The sequence below is a fragment of the Aotus nancymaae genome, unplaced genomic scaffold (assembly GCF_030222135.1).
Source record: "Aotus nancymaae isolate 86718 unplaced genomic scaffold, 86718_ANA_hifiasm-v0.15.2.pri h1tg000062l, whole genome shotgun sequence".
Taxonomy (NCBI): domain Eukaryota; kingdom Metazoa; phylum Chordata; class Mammalia; order Primates; family Aotidae; genus Aotus; species Aotus nancymaae.
In genome coordinates this window covers 27213890-27241494 of record NW_026988476.1, presented here as the reverse complement: position 1 = coordinate 27241494, position 27605 = coordinate 27213890, and the positions used below count along the sequence as shown (strand labels likewise).

Sequence of the window (27605 nt, the reverse complement as noted above, 5' to 3'; positions counted from 1 at the left end):
AGGCTGTCTCGAACTCCTAACCTCAGGTGATCTGCCCACCTCAGCCTTCCAAAGTGCTGGGATTACAGGCATGAGCCACCACACCCAGCCTTAAATCTTAAATACTGGCCACTTCCCTTTGGCATATATGTGGATGATGTGTCAGCGCATATCTATTTAGCCCTAACACCAGCCCCAACAGGTCAGAAAACTAAAAATATAATGAAATTTAACTAATTCATTCAATGATACAGAATTAAATTGTTTGAACCAACTTGCTACCTCCATAAACATGTTGAAAAGCCCATCCAAACATATCTGACTTTTTATTCTGAAATCATAGCCTCAGCACAGTGGAAAAACATTCTGAAAACTAGGATTTAAGAAACTTATTTTTTTAAGCAGTAAAAAGGTCACCTCTATGAGATATTAAGATAAGCTACAAAGCAACAGATATGGTATTGGCACAAGACAAAGTAGTAGAACTCAGACAGACCAACATTTATATAAGGGGACATAATTAACATTACCAATAGCCCCACAAATTAATGAAGAAATGACATACTGCTTAAAAGATGATGTCAGAAAAACTGGCCCACAGTACAGAGAGAAACAAAATGGGATTTCTACTTAACACCATATCCAAAGATGGACTACATATAGGTTAAAGACCTAAAGGTAACAGATGAAATTATAAAGTTAAGAGAAGATAATGTAGGAAGATATTTTTGGGAAATACAGATACGGAAAAACTTCAACAAATTCCCAAAAGTCATTAACTATTCTGATTGCATCAAAATTAGTGATTTCAGTTTAACTAAGTGCAACATAAAGTTAATTGACAATGGCAAATTAAAGAAAATATCTGGTTAGGGCCCAGCCAGGGACACCAAAAAACCAAACTAAAACAAAACTGAAAATATCTGTGCTATCTAAAAATGACATAGGACTAATACGAAGAATACAAAACAAACTCCTACAAATTCACAGGAAAAAACAAGCAACTTTGAAAGAAAAAAAGAACAAGATGTGCACAGGTAATTCACAGTGGAGGAAACTTAAAGGACTAACAATAATTACTACATACAGAAATGGAAACGCAAATAAGAGGTCCTTTAGTGGCAAAAAGTCAATGTTAGGAAAAGAATGGAGATATAGGAACCCCTTCTTGCTCAGGTGGCTGAAAGCATTCTGTGGAGCAGATTATTTGGCAGTATTTAATCAAAATTGGCATAGACATGGAAAGGGGATGGGTAAAATGAGAAGAATGTGAACCATGGAGTACTACAGAGCAAGAAGAAACAATGGCCTAGATTTGCACTGTTCAACATAGTAGAACTAGCCACACGTGGCCATTAAAGTTAAAGAAAAATTAATTAACATTACTAAAAGTTAACGATTGAGTTTCTCAGTTATGCTAGCTACAGTTCAAAAGCTCAACAGTTACTCGTGGCTAGTGGCCATAGTGTTAGCCTGTACAGATTAAGAACATTTCTCCTTTAGATCATCATAGAGCATAGGACATGCTGTTCTAGATGAACATAAAGTATCATGGATGTTTCTTTAAAATAATACTGAGAATTCTGACAAACTTAACATTAGGAAGTGGAGTCTAAAGCACATTTAATGATGTAATCTATAAAATGCACACAATGAAAAAGGGTAACATTGAACATTTAAGAGTTACCTGTGAGAGGAAGGGTAACAGCAGTTAGAAATAGGTAACCAAAGGGAAAGTAAAATGAGAGATATTATGGATGGACTGATACGCCTGATAAAACCATGGACTAAAGAATGTTAATCTCCTGTATTTGAGGTCCAACAACAAATGATGGGGTCAAGGTTAGCCAGAAATCCTGGGGGAAAACAGTAAACTCCAACTCCGATGCCCTTAGGAATAAAATCTTTTTAGGTTGCAAAGAAGGAATTTTTCATATATCCATTGCCAACCAATTTTAATTTAAAATTACAATCATTTTTTTGGCCTCAATCTCAATTCTACTATGCTAACACTTCCCTATAAGCTTTCTTCAGGGAAGAACGAATTGTGACAAAAAAAGAACTATCAATGGCCAGAGAATAAAAGATGAAATAGATTACTCGATTGCCACCAACATTTTACAATTAGTTATTGTATAGTTTTCTTAACAGAGCTATTTTGATTACACAGGGCAAATTCTAAAAGTGGGACCAGGTCAACTTAGCACAATCTACGAAAAAGCGAATACAATTAATTTTTTTTGTATTTCTATTTTCTTCAACAATTCGGAACTGTAAACTAATGATTTCTACCAAATGACACATATTAACAAGATAAAAATAAAGTCTGGTATAACTTATCATGGATTTATCAGTAGAGTAAGTTAAAATGTTCCAGAACGATTTTGTCAATGCAAGTTGAAAAATCTGAAACATGTTTAGTGCTCAGTAAATTTTCTTCCTTTCCTTTAGTCATCTACGCATCAATCCTAAGCAGACGGAGGTCATTTTAAAACACAATACCAATAGAAAACATATATCGTAACACTTAACGGTACGAGTCATCAACTCAATTCTCACAACACTGTAAGGTAGGACTATTAAAATCTCCATTTAATAGACGAAACAGAGGTCTGTTAACTGGCAAGACCAAGGTCAAGCAGCTGTTCGTGGAGGATCTGGGCCACGAAGCATCCCCAAAACTAAGCTACTTCATCGATCTTCTGATCCATCATCCCCGAGGATTCAGATTTGCATTTACCTGGAGAATCTCACGGTGCCACGAAGTGGAGTTCCCGGTTCGTGGCTTATGAGCCACACTGCCCGCTGAGCCATGGTAAGCCACTAAAGCTTTAGCTCATCTCAGAACTAAGGTGGCCACCAAGGAACAGCGCAGACCGGCTTTCTCAGATGGACTCTTACCAGAAGCCCCGGGGCTCCTCCTGCGCCACATACCGGTCGCTCTCAGCAGAGAGGGTAGCTCCTTTATGGGAGATGACTAACACTTCTAAGTTACTACAGACCAACACATACCGCAGAAAGTTCTAAGAACCCCCGTCTAAAACCTCGAAACATGTATCCCCTGCAACTCTGGTACTTTCTTCCTCTAAAGTCCACTTCCGGGATGGTGGCCCGCAAGGATCACAGTTCCTCATACACCGCAGCGTCAAGCCTCTCTTCGGTTCGCCCGCCGCTCGTTTTCTTTGCTGGCCCCTCCCGACAACCTCTCGGGCGCGCGCAGTTCCACTTCCGGCGTATGAGGCGGTGACAATGGGAGCAGCGCGGGCGGCGCCGGGAGGCAGCTGACAGGCGTCTGCGGCTTCGCTTCATGGCCGCTCTCCCGGCCCGCCTGGGATCTGTGGGGAGTCGAGGAGCCCGCGGCGGCCTGGAGCCGGAGCTGGCGAGCCAAGCGGAGACCTGTGCGCCGCGCCTCTGAGGCGCAGCATGTGAAGCGGAGACGGCATCCAGTGCGGGGCGAGCCTCTCAGCCGGCCGGGATGGCTACCACGGCCGAGCTCTTCGAGGTGGGCCCCGGCGGCTCTTCAGGGAGTGGCAGGCCCGGGGTTTGCAGGCAGCTGGGTGGGCGGGCCGAGGAGCGGGCGTTCGCTGGCTGCCCAGGAGGAGCCCTCGGGAGAGAGGTGCAAAACTGAGGGGTTGGGGTGGCGGATCCGTGTCAGCGCGGGCGGAGCGTGAAATGGGGAAGGAGTAGCTTGGGGCCGAGGTGGGCTGGGCGGCCGTGCGGCGGAGAGGGGAAGCCGGGCGTCCGAAGGGAGGAAGGTTGGTTTTGTCTGCGGGAGCAAGAGGGAGAGTCTGGAAGGTTCGGGTGTTGGAAGATGTCTGTACGGGATGAGGAGTGGGAAGGGCTGACTCAGGACGAGGAAAGAGAGCCAGGAGCCTCAGGTTGGGCGAGCCTTGTCTTGTCGCTGAGGTCCTCGCGGCAATAATAGGAGGAAGCCACTTGAGATCGGGGCTCTTGGGGGCTTCTCGTTTTGAATAATCATTCCATTAGTAAGGTTGCAGGTGGCATTCATGTGCCTGCTAGTTTAACCTTGCATTTGAAAAGGCTGGGACTTTTTTTTTTTTCTGGACAATAGGACCTATTTACCCCTTTCGACTGAAGGGAGGCAAAATTCAAGTGAACACTTTATTTCATGTAATAAACTCAAGGCAATTACGTGTATTATAAAATGAAACCAAAATGAACACTATAAAACTAACGTTTCCTATATATAATACACCTTAAGTGTATTATATGCATTTACGTGTATTGTAATATCACCTACCTGCAAGCTAGAGAATCCTTAACACTTAATAGTGAAAATACTAATGTTTTTCCTCGAGCGTTTTCAGTGTGTAAACCTTAAAATTTAATTTCGTGAAGTCCGCTGTAAGAAGCTGTGATAAAAGTTTGAGATAATAGAATAGGAAAACTCTAATTGGACTACCAAACAATGAAACCTATAAAGCATATCCTTGTGTGAAAGAAATGAAAACAGATAAAAAAAGAAAGACCCCTTTTTTGTGTGTATGCTTGTGTTTCACATTGAGTAACAAAAGTGTAATAATTAAGACTGTAATCTACAATAAATGAAAACTATCTTTTTTCTGCCTAAGATTCTTCTTCATAAATGAAAATGGTATCCTTTTTCTGCCTAAGATTCAGCAGCTTTTGTGGCTTAAAATTTGAATGCCACAGTTTTAATAACAAATGGAACTTTACATTTGTTATTGTTACTATATTTTGCATATCAGTCAGCTTTTGGATAGATAACACTTTTTTTGAGAGGAGTAACTTATATGTTATTGTTATAATAAGTTGTAATAAGACTAATTTGTGAATGAAGGATTGTAATTACAAGAAAGACTTAAGAGATATTGTATTTTCTCAGATAAATGTTGAGAGATATGCTACATTAATTTCTGTAATTCCAAAATTGTGTCATCCGTTTATTGACACAAGAACGAGGAGACATTTTTCCTGCTAAGAACTTTTACTGAGTCCCTGGGCAAAGTACTAAGTAGTGCTGTGGTTCCTTGTTTTATTTTTCACATCTTATAAAGGGAGAAAACGATGAAGTTGTTTGAGATCTTTAATTAATACATTTGCTGACAAGCCAGCTCTTATCAGAAAACTATTATATATGTTGTCATACAGTTCATAAGACATTATCCTTTGAGTTTATCCTGCTTGACAGTTTCAGTTGTGCCTTGGACCAGACCATCTTATGTATATTTTTATTTAAATGTTTTACATTATTTCAGTAACTTATTTGGAAATATGTTTGATTCCCACCCCCCCCAGAGGGGAAGGGGAGGAGATGGGGAAATACATATTTTAGCGTTCTGGGGTTCTGCCATTAGGTTAAGTAGTGAAACCAGATTAGGATTTAACGTAATTTAGTGACTCCAGTTACATGGTAGCCAGAAAGATTCAATGATAATAGAGACAGTAGTCCTCAGACTACGCTTAGGCCAGAGGATTTTTAGAACAAATTTAAATATATTTACAGATCTTAAAACTTATGTAATTTTTTTTCCTGACTGTACGTAGCCTGTTGCTTCATATTAAAAGCGTAATAGTTACAATTAAGTTTTAATACTTACAATTAAGAAGTGCATCTATCTTTTCTGATAGGGCTATGAATCCAGCCCTCCAGTGGACTCTACTCTTGTGTAAGTTTTCAGCTCCAAGTGAAAAGTTGATCTCTTTGTTTTGGAGGGAGGAGGAAAAAAAAATTCTATCACTGCGCAGTTTCCTGCCATAGCATCTAGGTTGTAGTACAAATCACAGGAAGTATCTTTTTCTCCTGCTTGCCTTTCTTAGTCACAGCTGGAGAACTGTGGGAAACAGAAGGCAAGGTGTAGTCAAGGATATTTAGTTTTTATGCATCCGGATTTTCATGCACTATTAAATAGAATTGTGCTTTCATTTTTCATGTTAAGTTAAATGAAAACAAAATAAAGCTTTTGAATCCATGAAATTAAATTGTGTTAACTCTTACTTCTTTTTTTTTTTTTTTTTATGAGACGGAGTTTCGCTCTTGTTACCCAGGCTGGAGGTGCAATGGCGCGATCTTGTCTCACCGCAACCTCCGCCTCCTGGGTTCAGGCAATTCTCCTGCCTCAGCCTCCTGAGTAGCTGGGATTACAGGCACGCGCCACCGTGCCCAGCTAATTTTTTGTATTTTTAGTAGAGACGGGGTTTCACCGTGTTGACCAGGATGGTCTCGATCTCTTGACCTCGTGATCCACCCGCCTCGGCCTCCCAAAGTGCTGGGATTACAGGCGTGAGCCACTGCCTCTTACTTCTTTTAAAATCTTCTTGGTCCCATGACTCTTAACAAAAACAACTTCATGTAACAAAATCAAACTAATGTTTTCTCAGTTGACCGAAATGATTTAGTAATAGATGATTTGGCTATTGTAATAGTGTATATCCTGGAAGTTTCTCAGAATACCTTCTTAGTTTCAACCTTTGTTGACAGATCTTTCTGAAAAGATCCATCTACAGTGTTTTTAAATCTCAGGATGGACATTCTAAATAGGGATTCTTATGTGGTATGGATAAATTATATCTTCTACATATACAAAGTGGCTGGGCTCAGAAATTTTAAATTTTTTTCTCTTTTCTTTGTTTTTGAGACAGAGTCTCACTCTGTTGCGCAGGCTGGAGTGCAGTTGTATGATCACTGCTTACTGCAGCCTCTACCCTCCAGGCATAATCCATCCTCCCACTTTAGCCTCCAGAGTAGCTGAGACTACAGGTGTCTGCCACCACACCCAGCTAATTTTTAAAAACTTTTTGCAGAAACGGTTTCACCATGTTGCCCAGGCTGGTCTTGATCTTCTGGGCTCAAGCAATCCACCCACCTTGGCCTCCCAAGGTGCTGGGATTACAGGCGTGAGCCACCGTGCCCCACCAGTTCTTTTTATGTTGTTGCAAATATTCCTCTCTCCTTTTATTGTACTACTGAGGACCTTCTTTTCTCATTTGCTTATTTTTTCCCCCATGATTCTTCAAGAATCTTCCCTTTTCTCTGTGTAGGTGACCATTATGGAAGAGTTCCTGGTTGGTAACTAGGGTTAATTATTCATTAATTCTACAAATATTTGTTGAGTACCTATTAAGTTCAAGATAAGGTTCTGAAATTAACGAGGCTGCATGTCTCAAAGTGCATGTCATAGAAATATTAATCTTACGAGATGTGCTGCAGAAACTAAAAAGGGTTCAGTGACCAAATAAGTTATGGAAATGAGCATAGTCTGTTTTGTTGGAGATTTATAGTATACCTTAATATGTTAAAGAGTCTGAGAAATCCATTTCCCAAACTTTTTTCACAATGAGACTGTTTTCTTTCTTTTTTTTTAAGAGACTTTTATTTTTTACTGCCTGTTAACTTAATTTTGTGAATTACATATTTTGGAAAATATTAAGTATAGAACCTGCCCTTATTATCAAATAGAGGGAGAGAAGGTAGCTAGATATTTGATTCCTTACTCTAAAAATAAGGTTATAAATGGTTTCAGAGAGGTCTGGATTAAGTGCAATAGGTATTGAGAGGATGGGAAGATTACCTCTAGAAGAAGGAAAGGATCAGAAGGTGTCATTTGAATTACCTGCAGAGGATAAGTTAGATTTCAGTTTGTGGAACTGGGTGGAGGGACTTTTCAGTAAAGCAGACAATAAAAGCCAAGACAAAGGGAGGGTTGTAGGCCCTGGAGATAAGGGGAGTGTTCATTTTGGCTGGAGTATAGCACACGTAAAGAGGAAGAGTGGCATGTAAGGTAAATTGGGGTTTAATTGTGGAGGTCCTAAATGTCAGGATTAAAAATTCATTTTTTTTTTCTTTCTGTAACTATAGGTTCTTTGATAATAGTGCTTGAGATCAGGTAATTTTGCTGTGATAGCAATGGTTGTTTGACTTCCAAATTAAAGTGTGAATATTGAAGAACACATTTTCCCACATTTATTTGTCTCAGTTCTTCAAACTAAATTACCAAAGCTATTTAAACAGACTTGTTGAAAACGATGTCTCCTGTTCAATTAGCTAGCCAGGTATATACTATTGAACATGAGATATACAAGTAAGGAGCACCCCGTTACTGTCAGGGTGCTGAAATGATACTTATTTTAACCATATTAGTTGTTAAGTAAGTGTTTATAGAACTTGGCTACCAATTGTAGTATCTTGTATATGATAAAATGTATTCCTTCTGCAAACATTGATTGAATGTCTAGGCTGGACATCATTCCAGGTACTAGAGTTAAAAGATGGTGAATGAAACATCTGGTTGAGAGAGATGGACATGTTAATACATTAATACAGTGGGAGTACAGAATCTTTTCCAGGTATTATTAGGAAAGGTTTCATTTAATAATGGCATATAGAAATTGGATGTTCATGGATGACTAGAAACTTAAGGAGATGGGTATTCCAAGGCAGGGACACAAGATGACTCCAGTTTGTTGTAAGGTGAGGCAGTTGAGAACAATTAGGATGTGAATGTGCATGTTTTAAGAATAGGAGTGGTGGCAAGGCATTGAGACCATCAGTTTTTATGTTTTCTGAGGCAAGGTCTTACTCTGTCACCCAGGCTGGAGTGCAGTAGTGTAATCACAGCTTACTGCAGTGTCGACCTCCCAGGCTCAAGCGATCTTCCCACCTCAGTCTCCTGAGTAGCTGGGACTACAGGCATGTGCCACGATGCTTAGCTAATATTTTATTTTTTGTAGGGACAGAATGTCACATATTGCCCAGGCTAATCTCAAACTCCAGGACACAAGTGATCCTTCCACCTTGGGCCTCCCAACATGCTGGGATTACAGGCTTGAGCCACTGTGCCTAGCCGGGGGCAGGGGAAGTTTTAAGAAGGCCTTTTATACATCATGCAAGAGGGCTGACCTTACTTTTTTTGGGTAGGGGTCGGTGAGACAAACAATTTTAATGTTAGTGTGAAGAATGGCCTTCGATGGGGAAGAAATTGTTAGCTGGGAAAATAGGGATCATGGGCAACCTGACATAGTTTCTGTCATTTGGTAATGACAGTTCTTGTCATTTGGTAGTGTTCCAGAATTATCTATTGACTGATTAGGCAGGTGAAAGTCTAACCTAATTCAACGGAGGCAGAGAAGAAATTTGAAAAGACATTTCAGAGGAAGAATCAAAAGAATTTGATTACTGAGCAGTTAAAATTCCAAATTTGTGAACTTTGGAAAGTAGGTAGTTGGTGATTCATTAACTGTGATAGAGAAAATTAGAAGGACCCTTTCGGGGGAAGAAATAATACGTTCATTAAAAATATGTACATATTTACACTTTGAGTTTTTAGCAAGACATTCTGGTAAAGAAGTCCACAAGGCAGATGGAAATATGAGTTAGTAACTCAAAAAGAGATCACAGTTAGAGATAGCAGTTTAGGAATTATCATTTTATATGGGTGGTAATTTAGCCAGGAGGTGGATGACATCTATCCGCTCTGCCCCTTACTAGTTGTGTGATCTTGAGCAAGTTACCCACCTCTTTGTGCCTCAGTTTTCTCATCTGTAAAATGGTGAAAATAATAGTATCTACTTCAGAAGTTTATTTTGATTACTAAATTGAGTTGAGAAATTTAAATTGCTTAGGAGAGTACCATTAAAAGAGTAGTATCCATTTTGAAAAATTAAGTGGCAACCTCTTTCAATTTAAGTGGATTCACATGAGAACTAGATTGAATATCTGTTAGGGAGGGAAAGCTTTCAGTCTTCTCAGTCTAAGCTGACTCAGAGTAATTGATCTAAGAGATAGGAGATTATAGTAGGAGAGGGTTACAAAAAGTGACTGTGGAAGGTTATATTTTTCAGGATGGCCCCAAGATCTGCCATTCTACATTGTGAGTTTATGCCCCTCCCATAGGAAAGTAGGGTCTGTGCTCACTTGTTGAATCTGTACAGGCCTATGACTACAGTAGAAGTGATGCTTTATAGTGATTTACAAAGGTAGGCCCCATAGAGGGCCAGATGGATCACCTTTGATGACCTAACCTTTTAGACTTGAGCAGCTATGCCAAGAGAAAGCCCAAGCAGCCCTTTGAAAGAACCAAGGCCCTTCACCCTTGGCTCTGGCTGAACTCCCAGCTAACAATAAACATCTACTTGCCATCTTGGAAGAGTATCTTCTAGCCTAGTTGGGCAGCCCCAGTTGGTTTCACCTGGATCAGAGACCCATTTCCCTGCTGAGCCCTTCCCAAATCACAGATTTGTGAAAATATGATTATTGCTATTACAGGCTGCTAAGTATTCGAGTGGTTGTTAGGCAGCAATAGATAACTGGAACGGAGGCTGATTGATTTCTTATTTACACCAAGATCTAATAACCTTATTCTGGTCTTAGTGGAGACAGTGATAGAGGTAGAGGTTGATGCTTAAGATTAATAGAATTCCATTTAGGTATTTTATGCTTTGGAGTTCTCCAGTCAGACCAACTTGGAAGTGAACTCTTGGAATAAGCAAGTCATTAAATTGAGGACAGTATTATAGAATGCACGTGTGTAATTAATCTAAGATACTGAATTCCTGTTGTTCCCAGGAAATTAGATAGTTGAGGGGTGTGTTAGAGAGATTTGAAAGAGTGATTGATTGCCTTGTTCTTTTAAAAGTCGATTGCAATTTAATGTAACACCCTGCAAATATAAAACTTACAAGTTAAATGAAAGTTCTAGTTGACTGATATATGATTTGAAAGTTTGATTGTTAATAGTTTAACATATATTTTTTAAATTTCACAAACTTTTCTGATGCTATTTCCTTGAAGCTGAAATATGAAAATAATAAGAGAATATAGTTGTTTATATATCTTTGCTTATTCAGGATATAATAAACCAAAGAAGCAAATGTTTCCTTGCTTCTCTTGTTTAATTTCATCTCAAAGGTGTTTATTAAATGCCTGTAAAAATATTTAATGGGTAAATTTGTAAATATACTTAATTTTATTTGAAATACTAATGGCAGATTTTATTAAATATTTTAAGTAATAATTTACACAGTCTATATAATGTTAAAGGCACTATAATAGAGTGGGAAAAATCTCTGGGTTAGAATACTGGTTTAGTACCTTTAAAAGACTTAAATTTCATTTCCTCAGTTTCCTCATATGTAAAAATGAGGTGAAATAGCTGGGCTATGATGATATTTAAACATTCTTGCACTACAAATTTTAAATCTAGTTATATGATTCTGCTGAGACTAGTATAAAAGGAATTGTAACATTTTGTTACCTCTCCCTTTTGGACATAGACATCAGATATATTACTTTATTGTTCAAAATGAGATATAGACTAGCCTGGAAAAATATTTTGCTTAAGAGAATCTAAAATATTTTGTAAGAGTCTATAAACTACCATCATTTAGGTAGTCTTCAAAACAATTCTGATAACATGATTAATTGGCTAATTTCATAGTTTACGGGGCTTCAAGATTGGATGTTAAAATTGACTTTAATTTTAAAAGGTAAAATTATTTATCTTGTAGTGTCGCAAGTAGTTTTCAAACGTACTGTTTCAAAATTTGTCTTACATTTGTGTCTTAGTGTGTTTTATTTTTCTACCTTTTCATGCTATTTTTGAAATCCATTTTGGTAGCCTGAGACAAAACATTGTGTGATGCTTTTTAAAAAATCGGTAGTCAATAAATTATTTGTTAATATGCAGAAAACATGTAAAGAATCTCATTGAAAATCAAAGAAAATGGGGTTAGAAAGTAGAGGCCAAATGTAAAATTATTTTAGTTCTTTGTCATGCCAGAATTGTATTAGGCTCATATTTTGTTTCTGTTAGAATCTCAGATTGATAGTAGCATGTAATGCCTGTTCTTTATTTCTGGGTTGTGGGGTGGTGGTCTTGCCTTTTTGGTTTTGGATATGTGGATCAGGAGCATGTCTTTCAAGACATGAGGGGTTCCAGCCATGGCCCCCAACTAACTAGTGTTTTGGTGTGCTCGGCATTGTTCTGTTGACTACAGCTGAAAAGCAAGAGAAATGTATGACACAGCTCCCCTTGCTTTCAATTTAAGTATGGAGAAAAGAGTGAAACTTATGAAAATGATTATAAGTCAATAAATGACAAAATGACAATTAGTAATATTCTTTGTTGAGATTTGAACTTTTAAGCTTCATAGGGGTTTAAGAGTGGAGAAATCAGTGGAGACCATGTAGGGAAGGAACCCTTCAAAGAAGAAATAGGAACGAAGCCAGGTTTTGAGTGATGGTTTAGCAGTGTTTAACTTGTTGGAGGAGAAAGGGCATACTTGGTGGGGTGAGTTACCTGGCCACAGGGTAGGAAGCAGGAGTTGCGTGGGCTTGAAAAGAAGACTGGAATAGTCTGATGGAAGTGTGGCTATTCGTTTTGATGTACAGAGCAATTTGGGTGGGTGGTATAAGTTAAGAACCCTAAAGCGTAGGCATAAGAATGTGAACTTGGCTGCGTGTGGTGGCTCACACCTGTAAGCCGAGCACTTTCAGAGACTGAAGTGGGCAGATCACTTGAGGCCAGCAGTTAGAGACCAGCCTGGCCAACATGGCAAAACCCTGTCTCTACTAAAAGTACAAAAATTTGCTGGACGTGATGGTGCACACTTGTAATCCCAGCTATTGAAGAGGCTGAGACATGAGAAATGCTTGAACCAGGAGTTGGAGTTTGTAGTGAGCCGAGATTGTACCACTGCATTGCAGACTGGGTAATAGAGTGATTCGGTCTCAAAAGAAAAAAAAAAGTGTATGTGAATTTGATAGTGTAGTAGCAATTATATAGGGAAGTTTCTGACTAAAAGGAGGTAGTGTTTTAATGATTTGTTAGACAGTGGTATCCATAATAAATTTAAGGAAAATATATGATAGGCAGTATTTTTGAACCAATGGGTTAGTTGGTTTAACAGGATACAGAAATATCTCTCTGAAATGACCTGAGACTTTTTTTTTTTTTTTTTTAACCTAGGATAGGGGAAAATATTCTAGTTTCTTTGAGTGTGTGGGTGGTTCCAACACAATCTATTGGATCTACTTTTGGGAATGGAGATAGAAGAAAATATAAAAGTTGGATTTTTGTCAAGGAAGCAACGTTGTTTAAATTAGGGCTTTATGTTTCTGACCAAGGGATTGACATCCAAGGGATTTTTCAGTAGAAATGACAACAAACACCATTTAAAAAAATACTTAAAGCTCTGAGATACATGTGCAGATCATACAGGTTTGTTACATAGGTATACATGTGCCATAGTGGTTTGCTGCACCCGTCAACCCATCATCTACATTAGGTATTTCTCCTAATGCTATCCCTCCCCTGGACCCCTATCTTCCGACAGGTCATGGTCTGTAATGTTCCCCTCCCTGTGTCCATGTGTCTCATTGTTCAACTCCCACTTATGAGTGACAACATGCGGTGTTTGGTTTTCTGTTCCTGTGTTAGTTTGCTGAGAATGATGGTTTCCAGCTTCATCCATGTTCCTATAAAGGACATGAACTTGCCCTTTTTTAATGGCTGCATAGTATTCCATGGTGTATATGTGCCATATTTTCTTTATCCAGTCTGTCATTGATGGGCATTTGGGTTAGTTCCAAGTCTTTGCTATTGTGAACAGTGCTGCAGTAAGCATATGTGTGGATGTGTCTTTATGGTAGAATGATTTATAATCCTTTAGGTATATACCCAGTAATGGGATTGCTAGGTCAAATGGTATTTCTTGTTCTAGATCCTTGAGGAATCACCACACTGTTTCCACAGTGACAAACACCATATTTTAATCTTACAATTGATAACATTTGTAAAGCATATAAAATCAGTTTAATGGAGCAATATAACAACCAATTATGTAAAGCTAAATTTCATGTGATAGTATCTTAGTGCATAATTCTTAGATTTTTGTTTTGGCTTGATAATTTTTCTTTTGATTACTGTAGTAAAACAAAGTGAAGGTATACCTTTGTCAGGCTTATAAAATTTTAAAGGATTTAAAAAATTGTTTACAGGTATTTGTATTACAGGGAATTGAGCAGTCTCTTGGGAGGATTTGGTCATTTAGAGGTCTTATGATGTGTTAATTTGGCTATCTTTTTCTCATAAGCACCTTTGCAGCAAGGTAAAGTATTAGAAAGCAGAGACATTAGGATTTATTTGCTTTTATAAGCAGAATTAAAAAAAAATTTTTTTTTGCTCTTTTAGGATTTCCATCCCTTAGGGATCAATTGCCGATTTCTCTTAAACCCTTGTGATCATTTGTCTCTGAGGATAACATGCACTTTGCTTCCAGAACACTGGACCTCTAATTTTCTTTGGTGCCTCCTGCTTTCCTTTGTTGGATTATTTTTCTCCTCTCCAAATGTTTATGGCTTTCTTCCTTCTAGATGATCTCATCCAGTCCTTAGGTAACCATCTATATGTTGATGATTCAAATTTTATCAAGCTCCATCTTCTTCTGTGTAGTACAAACTTGTTTTTCCATTTACATGCTCTATGTTTTTCTTATATATCTAATAGGCATCTACAATATAACATATGTGGAACAAAACTCATTTCAATGCTCCCTCATCCATCTCCTTGGCTATCTTCCTTATCTCAGTAATTAGCACCCCCATTCACAAAGTTGTTATGGCTGCAAACCTCTACCTCTATGAGTAATCTTTGATTTCTTTTTTTTCTTCACATATCCAATCTATCAGCAACTTATATGAATGCATACCTTAAAACCTCTTGAACTTGACTGTTTCTCAGCACCTTGGCCACTGCTACTTTCATCTGAGTCACTGCCATCTGTTGACTGGACTACTAAGGTGTTGCAGGTTGGGTATTTTGGGAAGGAGATTTTGAGACAGTTTAGTGTGCAGAATATTTTTTAGGAAGTAGCCATGGATAAACATTTATGAGGGGGCAGAGCACAGATGCAAGATTGGGCACACGGAGAAGTAGAGTTACAGTACTGGTCCAATGGCAGTGTTGATGGCTCCTGTGGGGAGGTCTGAAACTAAAATGACCTGTCAGAGTTGTCTTGCCTTGGACCAAAGTGGTCTGGCCCTTATACTCCCATCTTAATCAGTCATTGGATATGGGCTACATTGGGAAAGGCATGACATTGGGTGAAGTGGCTCTTTGCATCTGATGAGGTCCCTGAAAATACTGCCCGTGAAGGCTTTTTGTTGACAGCACTATTAGCAGTTAGGGCAAGTTGCTTCTTGAAGGGCGATCTGGATAACACATCTACAAAGGAAAGGCAAACCCAGCTCAAATGTTTCTCTTCTTATCAAAGTAAAATATTCTTTCTTCTTGCGTAGAAAGGGCCGAGTGTAGTCAACTTGCCAACCATGTGGCTAGTCTTGAATGGGGCTATTTTAGGGGCTTAGAGTTGATCTCTGTCACTGTTAAGCTAGATATTTGGTTTCACAGTAGCTGGATCAGCTTTAGGAAGTAGGACCCCTTGCAGTTGGGGCCATTTTCTGTCTGTACTGTGTCTGCTTTGTTCATGTGCTCAATGTGATAATGCCAAGCAAAGTTATTTTTTTCTACTTGGTTGCTTAGTTCCTCTTTCATGGTACATGTTCTCTGGTGCTGACATGTTATGCAAAGATTTTCGTACTTTGCACCCAATCTCATATATCTGTCTGTCTTAGTCAGCTCAGGCTGCCATAACAAAATGCCATGGACTGGATGGCTTCAACAACAGAAATTTATTTCTCAGTGTTCTGGGGCTGAGAAGGCCGAGATCAAGGTGCCAGTAGGGTAGTTGTCATGCTGAGGTCTCTTCTCTTAGCTTGTAGGCACCACCATCTCACTTTGTGCTCATGTAATCTCTTCTTTGTGTGTGCAGAGAGAGGTTGCTTTTTCCTGTAAGAACATAAATCCCATCATGTGGGCCTTTACCTCATGACCTCATCTAACACTGATTACCTCCCAAAGGTCCCATCTCCAAATACCATCAGTTTGGGAGTTAGGGCTTCAACATAAGAGTTTTGGGAGGACAGTTCTTTCCATATTATTGTCCATATGCCTCTACTCTAGACATCCTTGTCCTTGGTCTTACAATTTTACTTACTCCTCTGATAGCTATGCCATTTGCCATTTCCTGTGTAAGGTGGTATCTCATGGTAGTTTTGATTTACATTTCTCTAAATATTAGTAATGTTAGGCACCTTTTTTTTTTTTGTTTGAGACAGAGCCACTCACTGTCACCCAGGCTGGAGTGCAGTAGAGTGATCTTGGCTCGCTGCAACCTCTGCCTCCCAGGTTCAGGTGATTCTCCTGCCTCTGCCTGCCTCAGCCTCCCAAAATGCTAAGATTGCAGGTGTGAACCACTGCACCAAGCCAATGTTGGGCATCTTTTCTTGTGCTTATTGACCATTTATATATCTTTGGAGAACTATCTATTCAGTCCTTTGCCTATTTTTGAATCAGATTACTTGTTTTTGTTGTTGAATTCTGAATCAGATTACTTGTTTTTGTTGTTGAATGCTTTTGCGTTTGAGTATCCAGTTTTCCCATCATTGTTTGCTGAAAAGACTGCCATTTCTCTCTTGAATGGTCTTGGCACCCTTGTCAAAAATTATTTGACCAAATATGTGAGGATGTTTTTTTCTAAGCTTTCTTTTTTTTTTTTTTTTTTTTTTTTTTAAGTTTTAAAGGTTTGTGTGTTTATTTATAATTACAATTTACATTTCTCCAGCAGAGGAGCCTCCTTGCTATGTTCTAATTCTTAGCCATGAAGTCCTACAAAAATAAACCCAAGCTTTTACAGTAACTTAATCAATACAGAACTAAAGCCTTTGTAGCTATTAGAAGGGTTTAGTTACCAAGGTGCTTATGTTCAACAAAATGACCTGTCACTCAGGACACATGTGTATACTAAAGTTCTGACCCATCAACTCAAGCAACAAATGTAGACCCTGCCCTCCCTCCACCCACCTTTAAAACAAAAACACAAAAGAACGATGTACAACAGAGGGGAAATATGCTCTTGGTCAACTGACCTTGCAAAAAAGACTGGCTTATTTCCAAGTAGATGAGAACACCAAAATGTGTGGCCAGAGTCCAGCAATGACTGACTGGCACAGGTCAGAGCCTGGCAGGGACCACCGAAGGGCCAAGGCGCCACAGGGGCTCATCCCAAGCTCCAACTCCGACCTGGAAGCTTATGGACACTAGGCTCTGTGCAGCAGCTCCGTGGCTGGCATCCGGGGCCGCTGGCCACTACTCCCAAGTGCTGCTAATCCACCCACCCCTGGCCAGTCCAACCTTGACAACATTACTATGGGTGTCATCAGGGTGGTCTGGTTCACTTACACAACATGATCCATAGCACAACCCCTTCTGTGTCCTTCACCCACCCGCCCCCCTTCCACACCTGTATTGGCCCTGCCTGACTCCTGAGACCCCACCCTTGGCAGTGGGGGTGCCAGGCCAGCAGCACCAGGGGCCAGGGTTACAGAGATGCACTTGGCTGCCACATCTGCCCAATGAGATTTGGTTTCACTTTTAAAAGTCAAAGCTGTCATTAAAAAAAAAGTCACAAAGTAAGGATTCAGCTTTTGCTCTAGAAACCTTTTTGCAAAATACCAAAACCTTAGAATTAGGCTATGTGCAACTAAAGGAAACATAGGTAAAGACACCTCAAAGAGGTTACCCACGAAAGCCTTTTCTACGCTTTCTACTCTGTTCCATTGTTCTGTGTGTCTGTCTTTATGCCAGTATCATATACTGTTTTGATCAATGTAGCTTTGTAGTAAGTTTTGAAGTCAGGAAGTGTGAGCCCTGCTGCTCTGTTCTTTTCCAAGATTGTTTTGGGCTTTTTGGGGTTTCTTGTCTATTTTTGAATAAAACGAAAAAAGTCATTGGGATATTGACAAGGATTGAGTTGAATCTCTAGATCACTTTGGGTAGTATTGACATTGTAACAACATTAAGTCTTCCAGTCTGTAAACATAGGATGTGTTTCCATTTAATATGTCTTTGATTTCTCTCAAAGTTTTACAGTTTGCATTGTACAAGTATTTAACCTCCTTGGTTAATCCTTATTTTTTTCCTAAGTACTTTATTCTTTTTGATGCTATTGTAAATGGAAATGTTTACTAATTTCCTTTTTAGATTATTCATTGTTAGTATATAGAAATGCCAACTGATTTTTCAGTTTTTCTTTCATCTAACTGTGTATTTGTATCTATTAACCAGGCTCTCTTTGAGAGAACCAGGCTTCTCTCCCCGCACTTTGCCTTTCCCAGCCTTTGGTAGCCACCAATCTAGTCTTATTTCTTTGAGATCAACATTTTAAAGTTCCACATATAAGTGAGATCATGTGGTATTTGTCTTTCTATTCCTGGCTTATTTTACTTAATATAATGTTAACATTAATATAATGTTCTCCTGGTTCATCGTATTTTTCAAATGACAAGATTTCCTTCTTTTTAATGACTGGGTAGTATTCTGTTGTGAGTATATGCCTTATTTTCTTTCTTCATTCATTCATTATGGACACTTAGATTGATTCTGTGTCTCAGCTATTGTGAATAATGCTGCAATAAACATGGTGGTGCAGATATCTCTTTGATATACTGATTTCATTTCCTTTGGATATGTATTTAGTAGTATGATTGCTGGATCTTTATGGTATTTCTATTTTTAATTTTTTCAGGAACCTCAATAATGTTTTTCATAATGGCTATGCTAATTTGCATTCCCATCAACAGTGTGGAAGGGTTCCCTTTTCTCCACATTCTTACCAACACTTATCTTTTGTCTTCTTGATAATAGCCGTTCTAATAGGTGTGAGGTGATACCTTACTGAGGTTTTAATTTGCGTTTCCCTGATGATTAATGGTGTTGAGCATTTTTTCATATACTTGTTGGCTATTTGTATGTCTTTTGAGAAATGTCTGTTCGTGCCCTTTGTACATTTTTATTTTTTATTTATTTTATTTTTTTTAAGACTGGGTTCACCATGTTGGTCAGGCTGGTCTTGAACTCCCGACCTCAGGTGATCCGCCCGCCTTGGCCTCCAAAGTGCTTGGATTACAGGTGTGAGCCACCACTCCCGGCCACCCTTTGTACATTTTTAAAAATCAGGTAATTTGTTTTCTTCCTATTGAGTTGCTTGAGTTCCTTATATACTTTAGGTAAACCCCTTACCAGATGTATAGTTTGCAGATATTTTCTCCTGTTCTGTAGGTTATATATAATCAGGTTAGTAATGCTGTTGAATTTGGTTTGCTGATATTTCATTGATGATTTCTGCATGAGTGTTTATAAAGGGATATTAGTCTGTAGTTTCCTTGTACAGGCTTTGAATGGCTTTGGCATATCAGGGTAATGCTGGCCTCATACAGTGAGTTAGGAAGTGTTTCCTCTTTCTCAATTTTTTTTTTTGAAAAGTTTGAGAAGGCTTGATATTAGTTTTATAAAATGTTTAGCAGAATTCTACAGTGAAACCATCAGTTCCAGGGCTTTTCTCTGTCTGGAGATTTTTGATTACTGGTTTAGTCCCCTTACTGGTTATAGGTCTATTATTTTCTGTTTCATCTAGGTTATCAAATTCATTGGCATATAATTGTTTATAATGCTGTCTTATAAGCCTTTTTGTTTCTATAAAATTGGTAGTAATGTCTTCACTTTCATTTGTGATTTTAGCAATTTGAGCCTTCTCTTTCTTCTTGGTCTGTTTAGCTAAAGGCTTTTCAATTTTGCTGATCTTTTCAAAAAACCAACTTTTGGTTTCATTGATTTTTTTTTTTTTTTCTATTTCTCTATTCTCTAATTTGTTAATTTCTGCTCCAATCTTTATTATTTCCTTCCTTCTGCTAGCTTCAGGTTTCGTTTTTCTTATTGTTGTTGTTACTTAAGTTTTTCTTTTTCTAGTAACTTAAGTTTTAAAGTTACGTTGATTTGAGATCTTTTTATTTTTTAATATAAATGTTTCTAATTATGAATTTACTCCTTAGCACTGTCATCACTGTGTCTTACGTTTTTGTATGTTGTGTTTTTATTTTCATTCATCTCTTAAGTATTTTCTAATTTGCCTTGTAATTCCTTCTTTGATCCATTGGCTTAAATCCTCTGGCAGTCACTTTATCCAGAAAGAGAGGGGCTTGCAAAAATGGAGAAGGTGCAACAACAAAGGCCACTCACCTCTTTATGCCTCTGCTGGCTGAAGCAGCAATTAACCCTCAGAGAAGGGATCCCAGATATTTGGAGGACAGGGTCCTTTTTGCCCATGCTGGCTCCTACAAAGCTGTGTGCAGGTTGTTCCAGGAATATGTGCACAGCACTCTGCCACAGGGCTGGGGTGGGACCTGGGTAGCTGCTATAGTGCTAAGAGCTGAAATTGACCAAAATTACCATGTTTTCTTGTCTTAGCCTCCGCCTGGGAAGATATAAGCCTTCATTATCCTACAGAGTTCCAAAACAGAAAGATTCTGTCAGTGCAGTTGTTACCTTGATGGGGAGACAGATTTACTCTGCCATCTTCCCAGAATCCTGTTTTATTGATACATAGCCATGCTCATTCATGTGTTGTATATGTTTTCATTTGTACCAGAGTGGTAGAGTTGAATGATTGTAAGAGAGACTCTACGGTCTGCAAGCCTAAAATACTCGCTATCTGGTCTTTTAAGAAAAAAATTGTAGATCTCTATTTTAGATTTTTTTTTATTTTTCTGAACGAAGTCTCACTCTGTCACCAGGCTGGAGTGCAGTGGCGCAATCTCCGCTTACTGCAGTCTCCACCTCCTGGGTTCAAGTGATTCTCCTGCCTCAGCCTCCTGAGTAGTTGGGACGACAGGCGAGTGCCACCATGCCCAGGAAATTTTTTGTATTTTTAGTAGAGATGGAGTTTCACCGTGTTGGCCAGGATGGTCTTGATATCTTGACCTTGTGATCCACCCACTTGAGCCTCCCAAAGTGCTGGGATTACAGGTATGAGCCACTGTGCCTGGCCTACTTTAGATTCTTAAGGGTAGCATTAATTGTTGCCATCCCACATGATTAACTACCTTGGCTGGACAGGGGCAATTTTACAGATTTTTTACTTCAGCTTCCTCATTATAATAGTTCTTATTCTGTAGACCAAGGACCCAAGTGTTGGAGTCGTATCAGCTACTAAGTGTGTCTGTCACTGTTAAACATTTGTAGACTGCAGAAATGACCACTAGGTGTGCTCATGAATATATTGGTTTGATTCTGCCAGATCCTGGCCAGGAATCTATTACCTGGCCCCCATATGTTCTCTCTCTGACATGGTCTATGATGCTTTTAGGGCCACGTAGCACCCTGTATCCAACAGACTTCAAAATAGTTGCGTGTTTTCCTTTCCTTATTAAAGTAAATGGCTGAAGCTCCTTTTGAGAGAAGGAATAGGATAGGAGAGTTATTATTGTGTATAGGCATTCCCAGGAGGAAGGTAGGCGGGAATTGTGACTTTGTCACACTAGTCCTGCCACACTTGGCACAGTGCCTGCTGCAGAGTCAGGGTTCTCAAATTATTGACTGAAGAAAATAAATATGTACAGCCACCTGTCTGAAGTAGTACTACTAGCATGAGTCAAAATGTGCTTTGAACCATGGTTGCCCCTCACATAAGGCACCTTTGTGTGCATTAGGAAAAGACTCCCCCTCTGAGTAGGTGCACTGCAAAAAGGCCAGTCTTCTAGGCAGACCAGTTGGGAAAAGGCACATCAGAACTGATTACTAAGAATTTACACAAATATATATGCCAATAAAATGATAGGGAAAAGGAACATGATTACTATATGAAATTTTTTAATGGAAGTATTGTAGATTTTTGGAAGGGCTGACTACTTCCTCAAGTAATTTCACAGCTGTAAAATGAATTGGTATTAATAGAACCTGCCTTGTAGACTTACTACTTACCATAATACGTATTGAGTGTGATCAAGTGTAAAATATTAGACAGTGCCTGGCACTTAGTAAGTACTTAAAAACTTTAGCTGTCACCACCATTTCATTATATAGGGTATTTCATGTGATGGCCAGATTTTCTAAAATTTTTAAGTAGCTTAGTTTCTAAAGTTCTAAGTACTGTAAATATAAATTCATCTTTAGTCAATATTTCTCAATTTTAGATGTACGTTAAACATTATTAGATTTGCATTAATTCTTGTTTCATTGGAAGTGAGGCAGACTAGAGGCTGATTATCTAAATGATGATATGTTGCTAAATGAGTTCGTTGTATTTCAGAGTGCCAAATATTTTACTTTGCAAGAATATTCATCCTTAGGACTTAATTCTTAAACATGTCAGTACTTTATATCTTTAAAAGTTTAAGAAAAATCTTTGTAGATATAAAAGTTCAAATTGGAATCACTAGCAAATGCTGATCACTAGTTTAAGTTACATGCTAGGTAGGAGGCAATATGTGATATCCATTTACATGATAGAGGGTAGTATGAAAAGTATGTAAATTAGTGTGTATTAGTCTAAAAATGTATTATATGCTGATGGTGAACATTCGAATTTTTATTTTCTTGATTGAACCTTCTCTAATATCCTTTTTAAAAACTTGGTTTTTTATTTTAGAAAATTGTAAGATTTTGTATCTTGCTTTTTTCATCAGCTTTTATATGTTAGACTTTGTTCTCATTTCTAAACTTTTTACATGATCATGATTTTAATAGGAACGTTGTTTTTCATCCTGTAAGTTTACCCTAATTTGTCAGTTATGGCTTTGTGAATATTATTTATGTAAACAATTTCTTAGTATTATACATAATGCTCAATGAACATTCTGCAGAAATGTTTGCATTCATATATGCTTTTTCCTTAGATTTTAAAAGTAGAGTTACTGTTAGGGTCTACAAGCATTTGTAACACTGTTGATGTTACCTAATACTTACCAGTGGCCTCCAAAAGATTATACCTGTTGACATTTCTAACAATAATGAGAGTGTGAATTTCAGTTTATCCTTTCCTGCCTTGCTCATTATAATTAAAAGAAGAAAACTTTGTCAGAAGATTTTTTAATTGAAAAAAATACCTGCACATTTTAATAATATAGATGTATTTAAGTAATTAGTAATTTAATTTCAAGTTTGTACCTAGTAGAAGCTGTTTTAATTTTATAGATAATATTAAGTACTTGTATATGAAACTTTGTTAAAGTGTATTTATTTCATAAACTAGGAGCCTTTTGTGGCAGATGAATATATTGAACGTCTTGTATGGAGAACCCCAGGAGGAGGCTCTAGAGGTGGACCTGAAGCTTTTGATCCTAAAAGGTGAAGTGAAAAAAAAATGTTTCCCCATGGATCTAATCTAGTACACATTAGTGTTAGAATGGAGATGACTATTGAGATTGCTTTCAACACTCCTCTGCAAGGATTTTAGTTAACAATTGGCCAATAAAAGATACAATACAACAGAGCATTAAAAGCTTGAGGTTTTCTTTTTTCTTTGACATTCTTTTAAAGAAGCAGTTTAACTGGTATGCAGAAGGAATTTTATTGAGTATAAGAATTTAACATTTCTTCTAATAAGTCATAAATTCGATATGGTTGGTTATACTTCTAAAATAAAAACTTTAAATGTTATTGTTTTAAATATAGTTGTACATTGGAGAACAGAAAGTCACTGAACTCTGGAATGTATATTTTTATATGGTACATTTACCTTCTTGACTATTTTAAAAAGAACTATTTAAAAAAAATTGTCTTTCTATTCTAGGGGTTTACTGGGGATTCTGGGTGAGGTTTTCATTCACCTCTGAGTTATTTCATCAAAAAGTCAAAAGTCTGGCTATATTTTCTTTCTTTCCTTTCATTCCCTTCTTTCTTTTCCCTTCTTTCTTCTTTCCCTTCTTTCTTCTTGCTCTTGTTGCCCAGGCTGCAGTGCATTGGCATGATCTCGGCCACCACAACCTCCGCCTCCCAGGTTCAAGTGATTCTCCTGCTTCAGCCTCCCGAGTAGCTGGGATTACAGGCATGTGCCACCATGCCCGGCTAATTTTGTATTTTCAATAGAGACAGGGTTTCTCCATGTTGGTCAGGCTGGTGTTGAACTCTCGACCTCAGGTGATCCGCCCACCGCAGCCTCTCAGAGTGCTTGGATAATAGGCGTGAGCCACCGTGCTCGGCCAAGCCTGGCTGTATTTTCAAATGTCATGTTTGCTTGAAAGCCATGTGGCCTGGACAAAACTATGAGGATGTTATGAAGTTACAGAACAACTTTATCTTTTGATGAAGAAATTTCTAACAAGATGCTATAGAGAAAGTTAACATGATCATTTCAAGCTCTAGGAACTCTTCTTATTAAGACTTTCTTTATGATTATAAGTGAACTCATCAGTTCCTAAGGATTAATAATAGGTAGATTGATACATATTCAAACTTTCCTCTATTAGATTATTAGAAGAATTCGTAAATCATATTCAGGAACTCCAGATAATGGATGAAAGGATTCAAAGGAAAGTAGAGAAACTAGAGCAACAATGTCAGAAAGAAGCCAAGGAATTTGCCAAGAAGGTACAAGAGCTCCAGAAAAGCAATCAGGTAAACATTTTGTTAAGAAATGGGTATTTTATATATGCTATAATATCTTGATTTCCTTCCAGTTTTAAGCTCTTAAAAAAAGTCTAGTCAGGGCCGGGCGCGGTGGCTCAAGCCTGTAATCCCAGCACTTTAGGAGGCCGAGGTGGGAGGATCACGAGGTCAAGAGATCGAGACCATCCTGGTCAACATGGTGAAACCCCGTCTCTACTAAAAATACAAAAAATTAGCTGGGCATAGTGGCGCGTGCCTTGAATCCCAGCTACTCAGGAGGCTGAGGCAGGAGAATTGCCTGAACCCAGGAGGCAGAGGTTGCGGTGAGCCGAGATCGCACCATTGCACTCCAGCCTGGGTAACAAGAGCGAAACTCCGTCTCAAAAAAAAAAAAAAAGTCTAGTCAGATGATAGTAACTGTCAAGATTTCTCTCTACTGCTTCAGTTCCATAGGATGAAATATTAATGAATTGTTATCAGGTACTCTTGGCATTCGCTTTCTACAGAGCGTTGGTTTAGGATCACAGTACTCTTTTCTCAGGATAGAGTTGTATCCAGTTGAGTGTGGTCCTTGATTCTCCTCTAACAATAAAAACTTTCAAGAGTGACACCTCAGTAGACCTCTAGTTTTAGGGACTCTATTAGCTTGGATATTTAGGTAGTCATTTGCATTCTCTTTAATCATAAAGTAATATGAAATGAGCTATTGTTTGGATTAAGTTTTCCCTAAAGAAAACCTGGTCTGGAAAGTTTTACAGAAGTCATAAGAGATGTGCATCAGTGAGAATTCTAGTGTAACTATAGGAAAAACTGCCTCAATCTGTTTTGGAGTAAAACCAAATCACTAGATTGGTCCTGGGGCTAAGCAGGCCAAACTTCTTAATCTTTCTTAGGTCCTAGACTTAATCTGGAACCTCTGAATTCCATTTACAGGCTGGGCTTTATCTGGAATTTAATTACCTCCCCACCCCCCACTCCTTTTTTTTTTTGAGACAGAATTTTACTCTGTCGCCCAAACTGGAGTGCAGTGGTTTAGTAATCTTGGCTTACTGCAACCTCCACCTCCAAAGTTCAAGTGATTCTCCTGCCTCAGCCTCCTGAGTAGCTGGGACTACACACCCAGCTAATTTCTTTTATTTTTAGTAGAGGTTTTGCTATGTTGGCCAGGCTTGTCTTGAAGGCCTGACCTCAGGTTATCTGCCTGCCTTGGCCTCCCAAAGTGCTAGGATTACAGGTTTGAGCTACTGCTCTTGGCCTTAGTATAATCTGGAAGATTGTTTAGCTTTGCTGCCTCCCAGGGATCATTAGTTATTTAGTGTTAGGGATTAGCAAACTGATTTCTGCTAAAGTTTCAATGTTTTAGATTCCATCACTTAAACATATGTGGCTATGAAAAATAAGGAAGTCAGTAATTTAATAAGGAATGCATTTTTAAGTAGTTAAGGTGACAGTTTCCAAGTACTTCTTTTTTTTTTTTTTTTAATTGCATTTTAGGTTTTGGGGTACATGTGAAAAACATGCAGGGTTGTTGCATAGGTGCATACGTGGCAGTATGATTTGCTGCCTTCCTCCCCTTCACCTATATCTGGCATTTCTCCCCATGCTATCCCTCCCCAACTCCCCACCCCCCCGCTATCCCCCCTCCCCCCCAACAGACCCCCGTGTATAGTGCTCCCCTTCCTGTGTCCATGTGTTCTCCTTGTTCAACACCCGCCTATGAGTGAGAACATGTGGTGTTTGATTTTGTGTTCTTGTGTCAGTTTGCTGAGAATGATGTTTTCCAGGTTCATCCCCATTCAAAAATGGGCGAAGGATATGAACAGATACTTTACAAAAGAAGACATACATGAGGCCAACAAACATATGAAAAAATGCTCATCATCACTGGTCATTAGAGAAATGCAAATCAAAACTACATTGAGATACCATCTCACGCCAGTTAGAATGGCGATCATTAAAAAATCTGGAGAAAACAGATGCTGGAGAGGATGTGGAGAAATAGGAACACTTTTACACTGTTGGTGGGAGTGTAAATTAGTTCAACCACTGTGGAAAACAGTGTGGCGATTCCTCAAGGACCTAGAAATAGAAATTCCATTTGACCCAGCAATCCCATTACTGGGCATATATCCAAAGGATTATAAATCGTTCTACTATAAGGACACATGCACACGAATGTTCATTGCAGCACAGTTTACAATAGCAAAGACCTGGAACCAGCCCAAATGCCCATCGATGATAGACTGGACAGGAAAAATGTGGCACATATACACCATGGAATATTATGCAGCCATTAAAAACGAGGAGTTCACATCCTTCGTAGGGACATGGATGAACCAAGTACTTCTAATGCAATTTTCCCTTGGTAATAATAATAATATTAATAGTTAAGCTAATAAACTCTGAAACCAGTCTGCTTGAGTTTGAGTTTTAGCTCTGCCACTTATGATCTGTGTAATCTCAAGCAATTTAACCTTTTCATGCCTCATTTTTTTTTAAATCTGTAAAATGTGTTGTTGAGAGGATTATATAAGTACCTACATGTAATATGCTTAGAACAGTGTCTAGTCTGGCATAGATAAAGTCCTCAATAAATGTTTACAGCTCTTCACCTCAATTTAAGGTTAGAACAAAAGTCCCACACTAGATTATCAGCAATTCTTCTGTTGGCAATTACAAGGCATTCATTGCACACAATTTCCATATGCCACAGGCCAATGAGTGTACCCCATGAGAAGGAAAAGAATTTTCTAGAAAGTAAAATATACTTTTGCCTTAGTAGTATAATTACTACTTTTCTGTTTTCAAAACTGGGAAAGAACTATTTTTCTTTATATGTAAACATCACTTTGTAAATATTTAAAATAAATTGGTATATTTTACTACTGACTTTTTTTTTGTTTGTTTTTTTGAGGCAGAGTTTTGCTCTGTTGCCCAGGCTGGAGTGCAGTGACACGATCTTGGCTCACTGCAACCTCTGCTTCCTGAGTTCAAGTGCTTCTCCTGCCTCAGCCTCCTGACTAGCTGGGGTTACAGGTGCCCACCTCCACACATGCTCAGCTAATTTTTGTATTTTTAGTAGAGATGGGGTTTCACCATTTTGGCCAGACTGGTCTCGAACTCCTGACCTCAAGTGATCTGCCTGCC

The 27605-nt window shown here is 38.6% G+C and overlaps 2 protein-coding genes across 2 annotated transcripts in view; one reads left to right on the top strand and one right to left on the bottom strand.

Annotated features, from left to right (window-relative positions):
- The window catches only part of AP5M1 (adaptor related protein complex 5 subunit mu 1), a 30459-nt gene extending 27364 nt beyond the window's left edge, over window positions 1–3095 (bottom strand). The window contains exon 1 of the mRNA XM_012450982.3: window positions 2720–3095. Within this exon, the coding sequence (XP_012306405.2) occupies window positions 2720–2793 (74 nt within the window). The 5' untranslated portion in view covers window positions 2794–3095. The remainder of the gene's footprint in view (window positions 1–2719) is intronic.
- A 273-nt stretch (window positions 3096–3368) lies between these two features.
- EXOC5 (exocyst complex component 5) overlaps window positions 3369–27605 on the top strand; it is a 57952-nt gene continuing 33715 nt past the window's right edge. Inside the window, exons 1-3 of the mRNA XM_012450981.3 lie at window positions 3369–3481; window positions 23104–23198; window positions 24320–24467. Coding sequence (XP_012306404.1) covers window positions 3455–3481; window positions 23104–23198; window positions 24320–24467 — 270 coding nt within the window. The 5' untranslated portion in view covers window positions 3369–3454. The remainder of the gene's footprint in view (window positions 3482–23103; window positions 23199–24319; window positions 24468–27605) is intronic.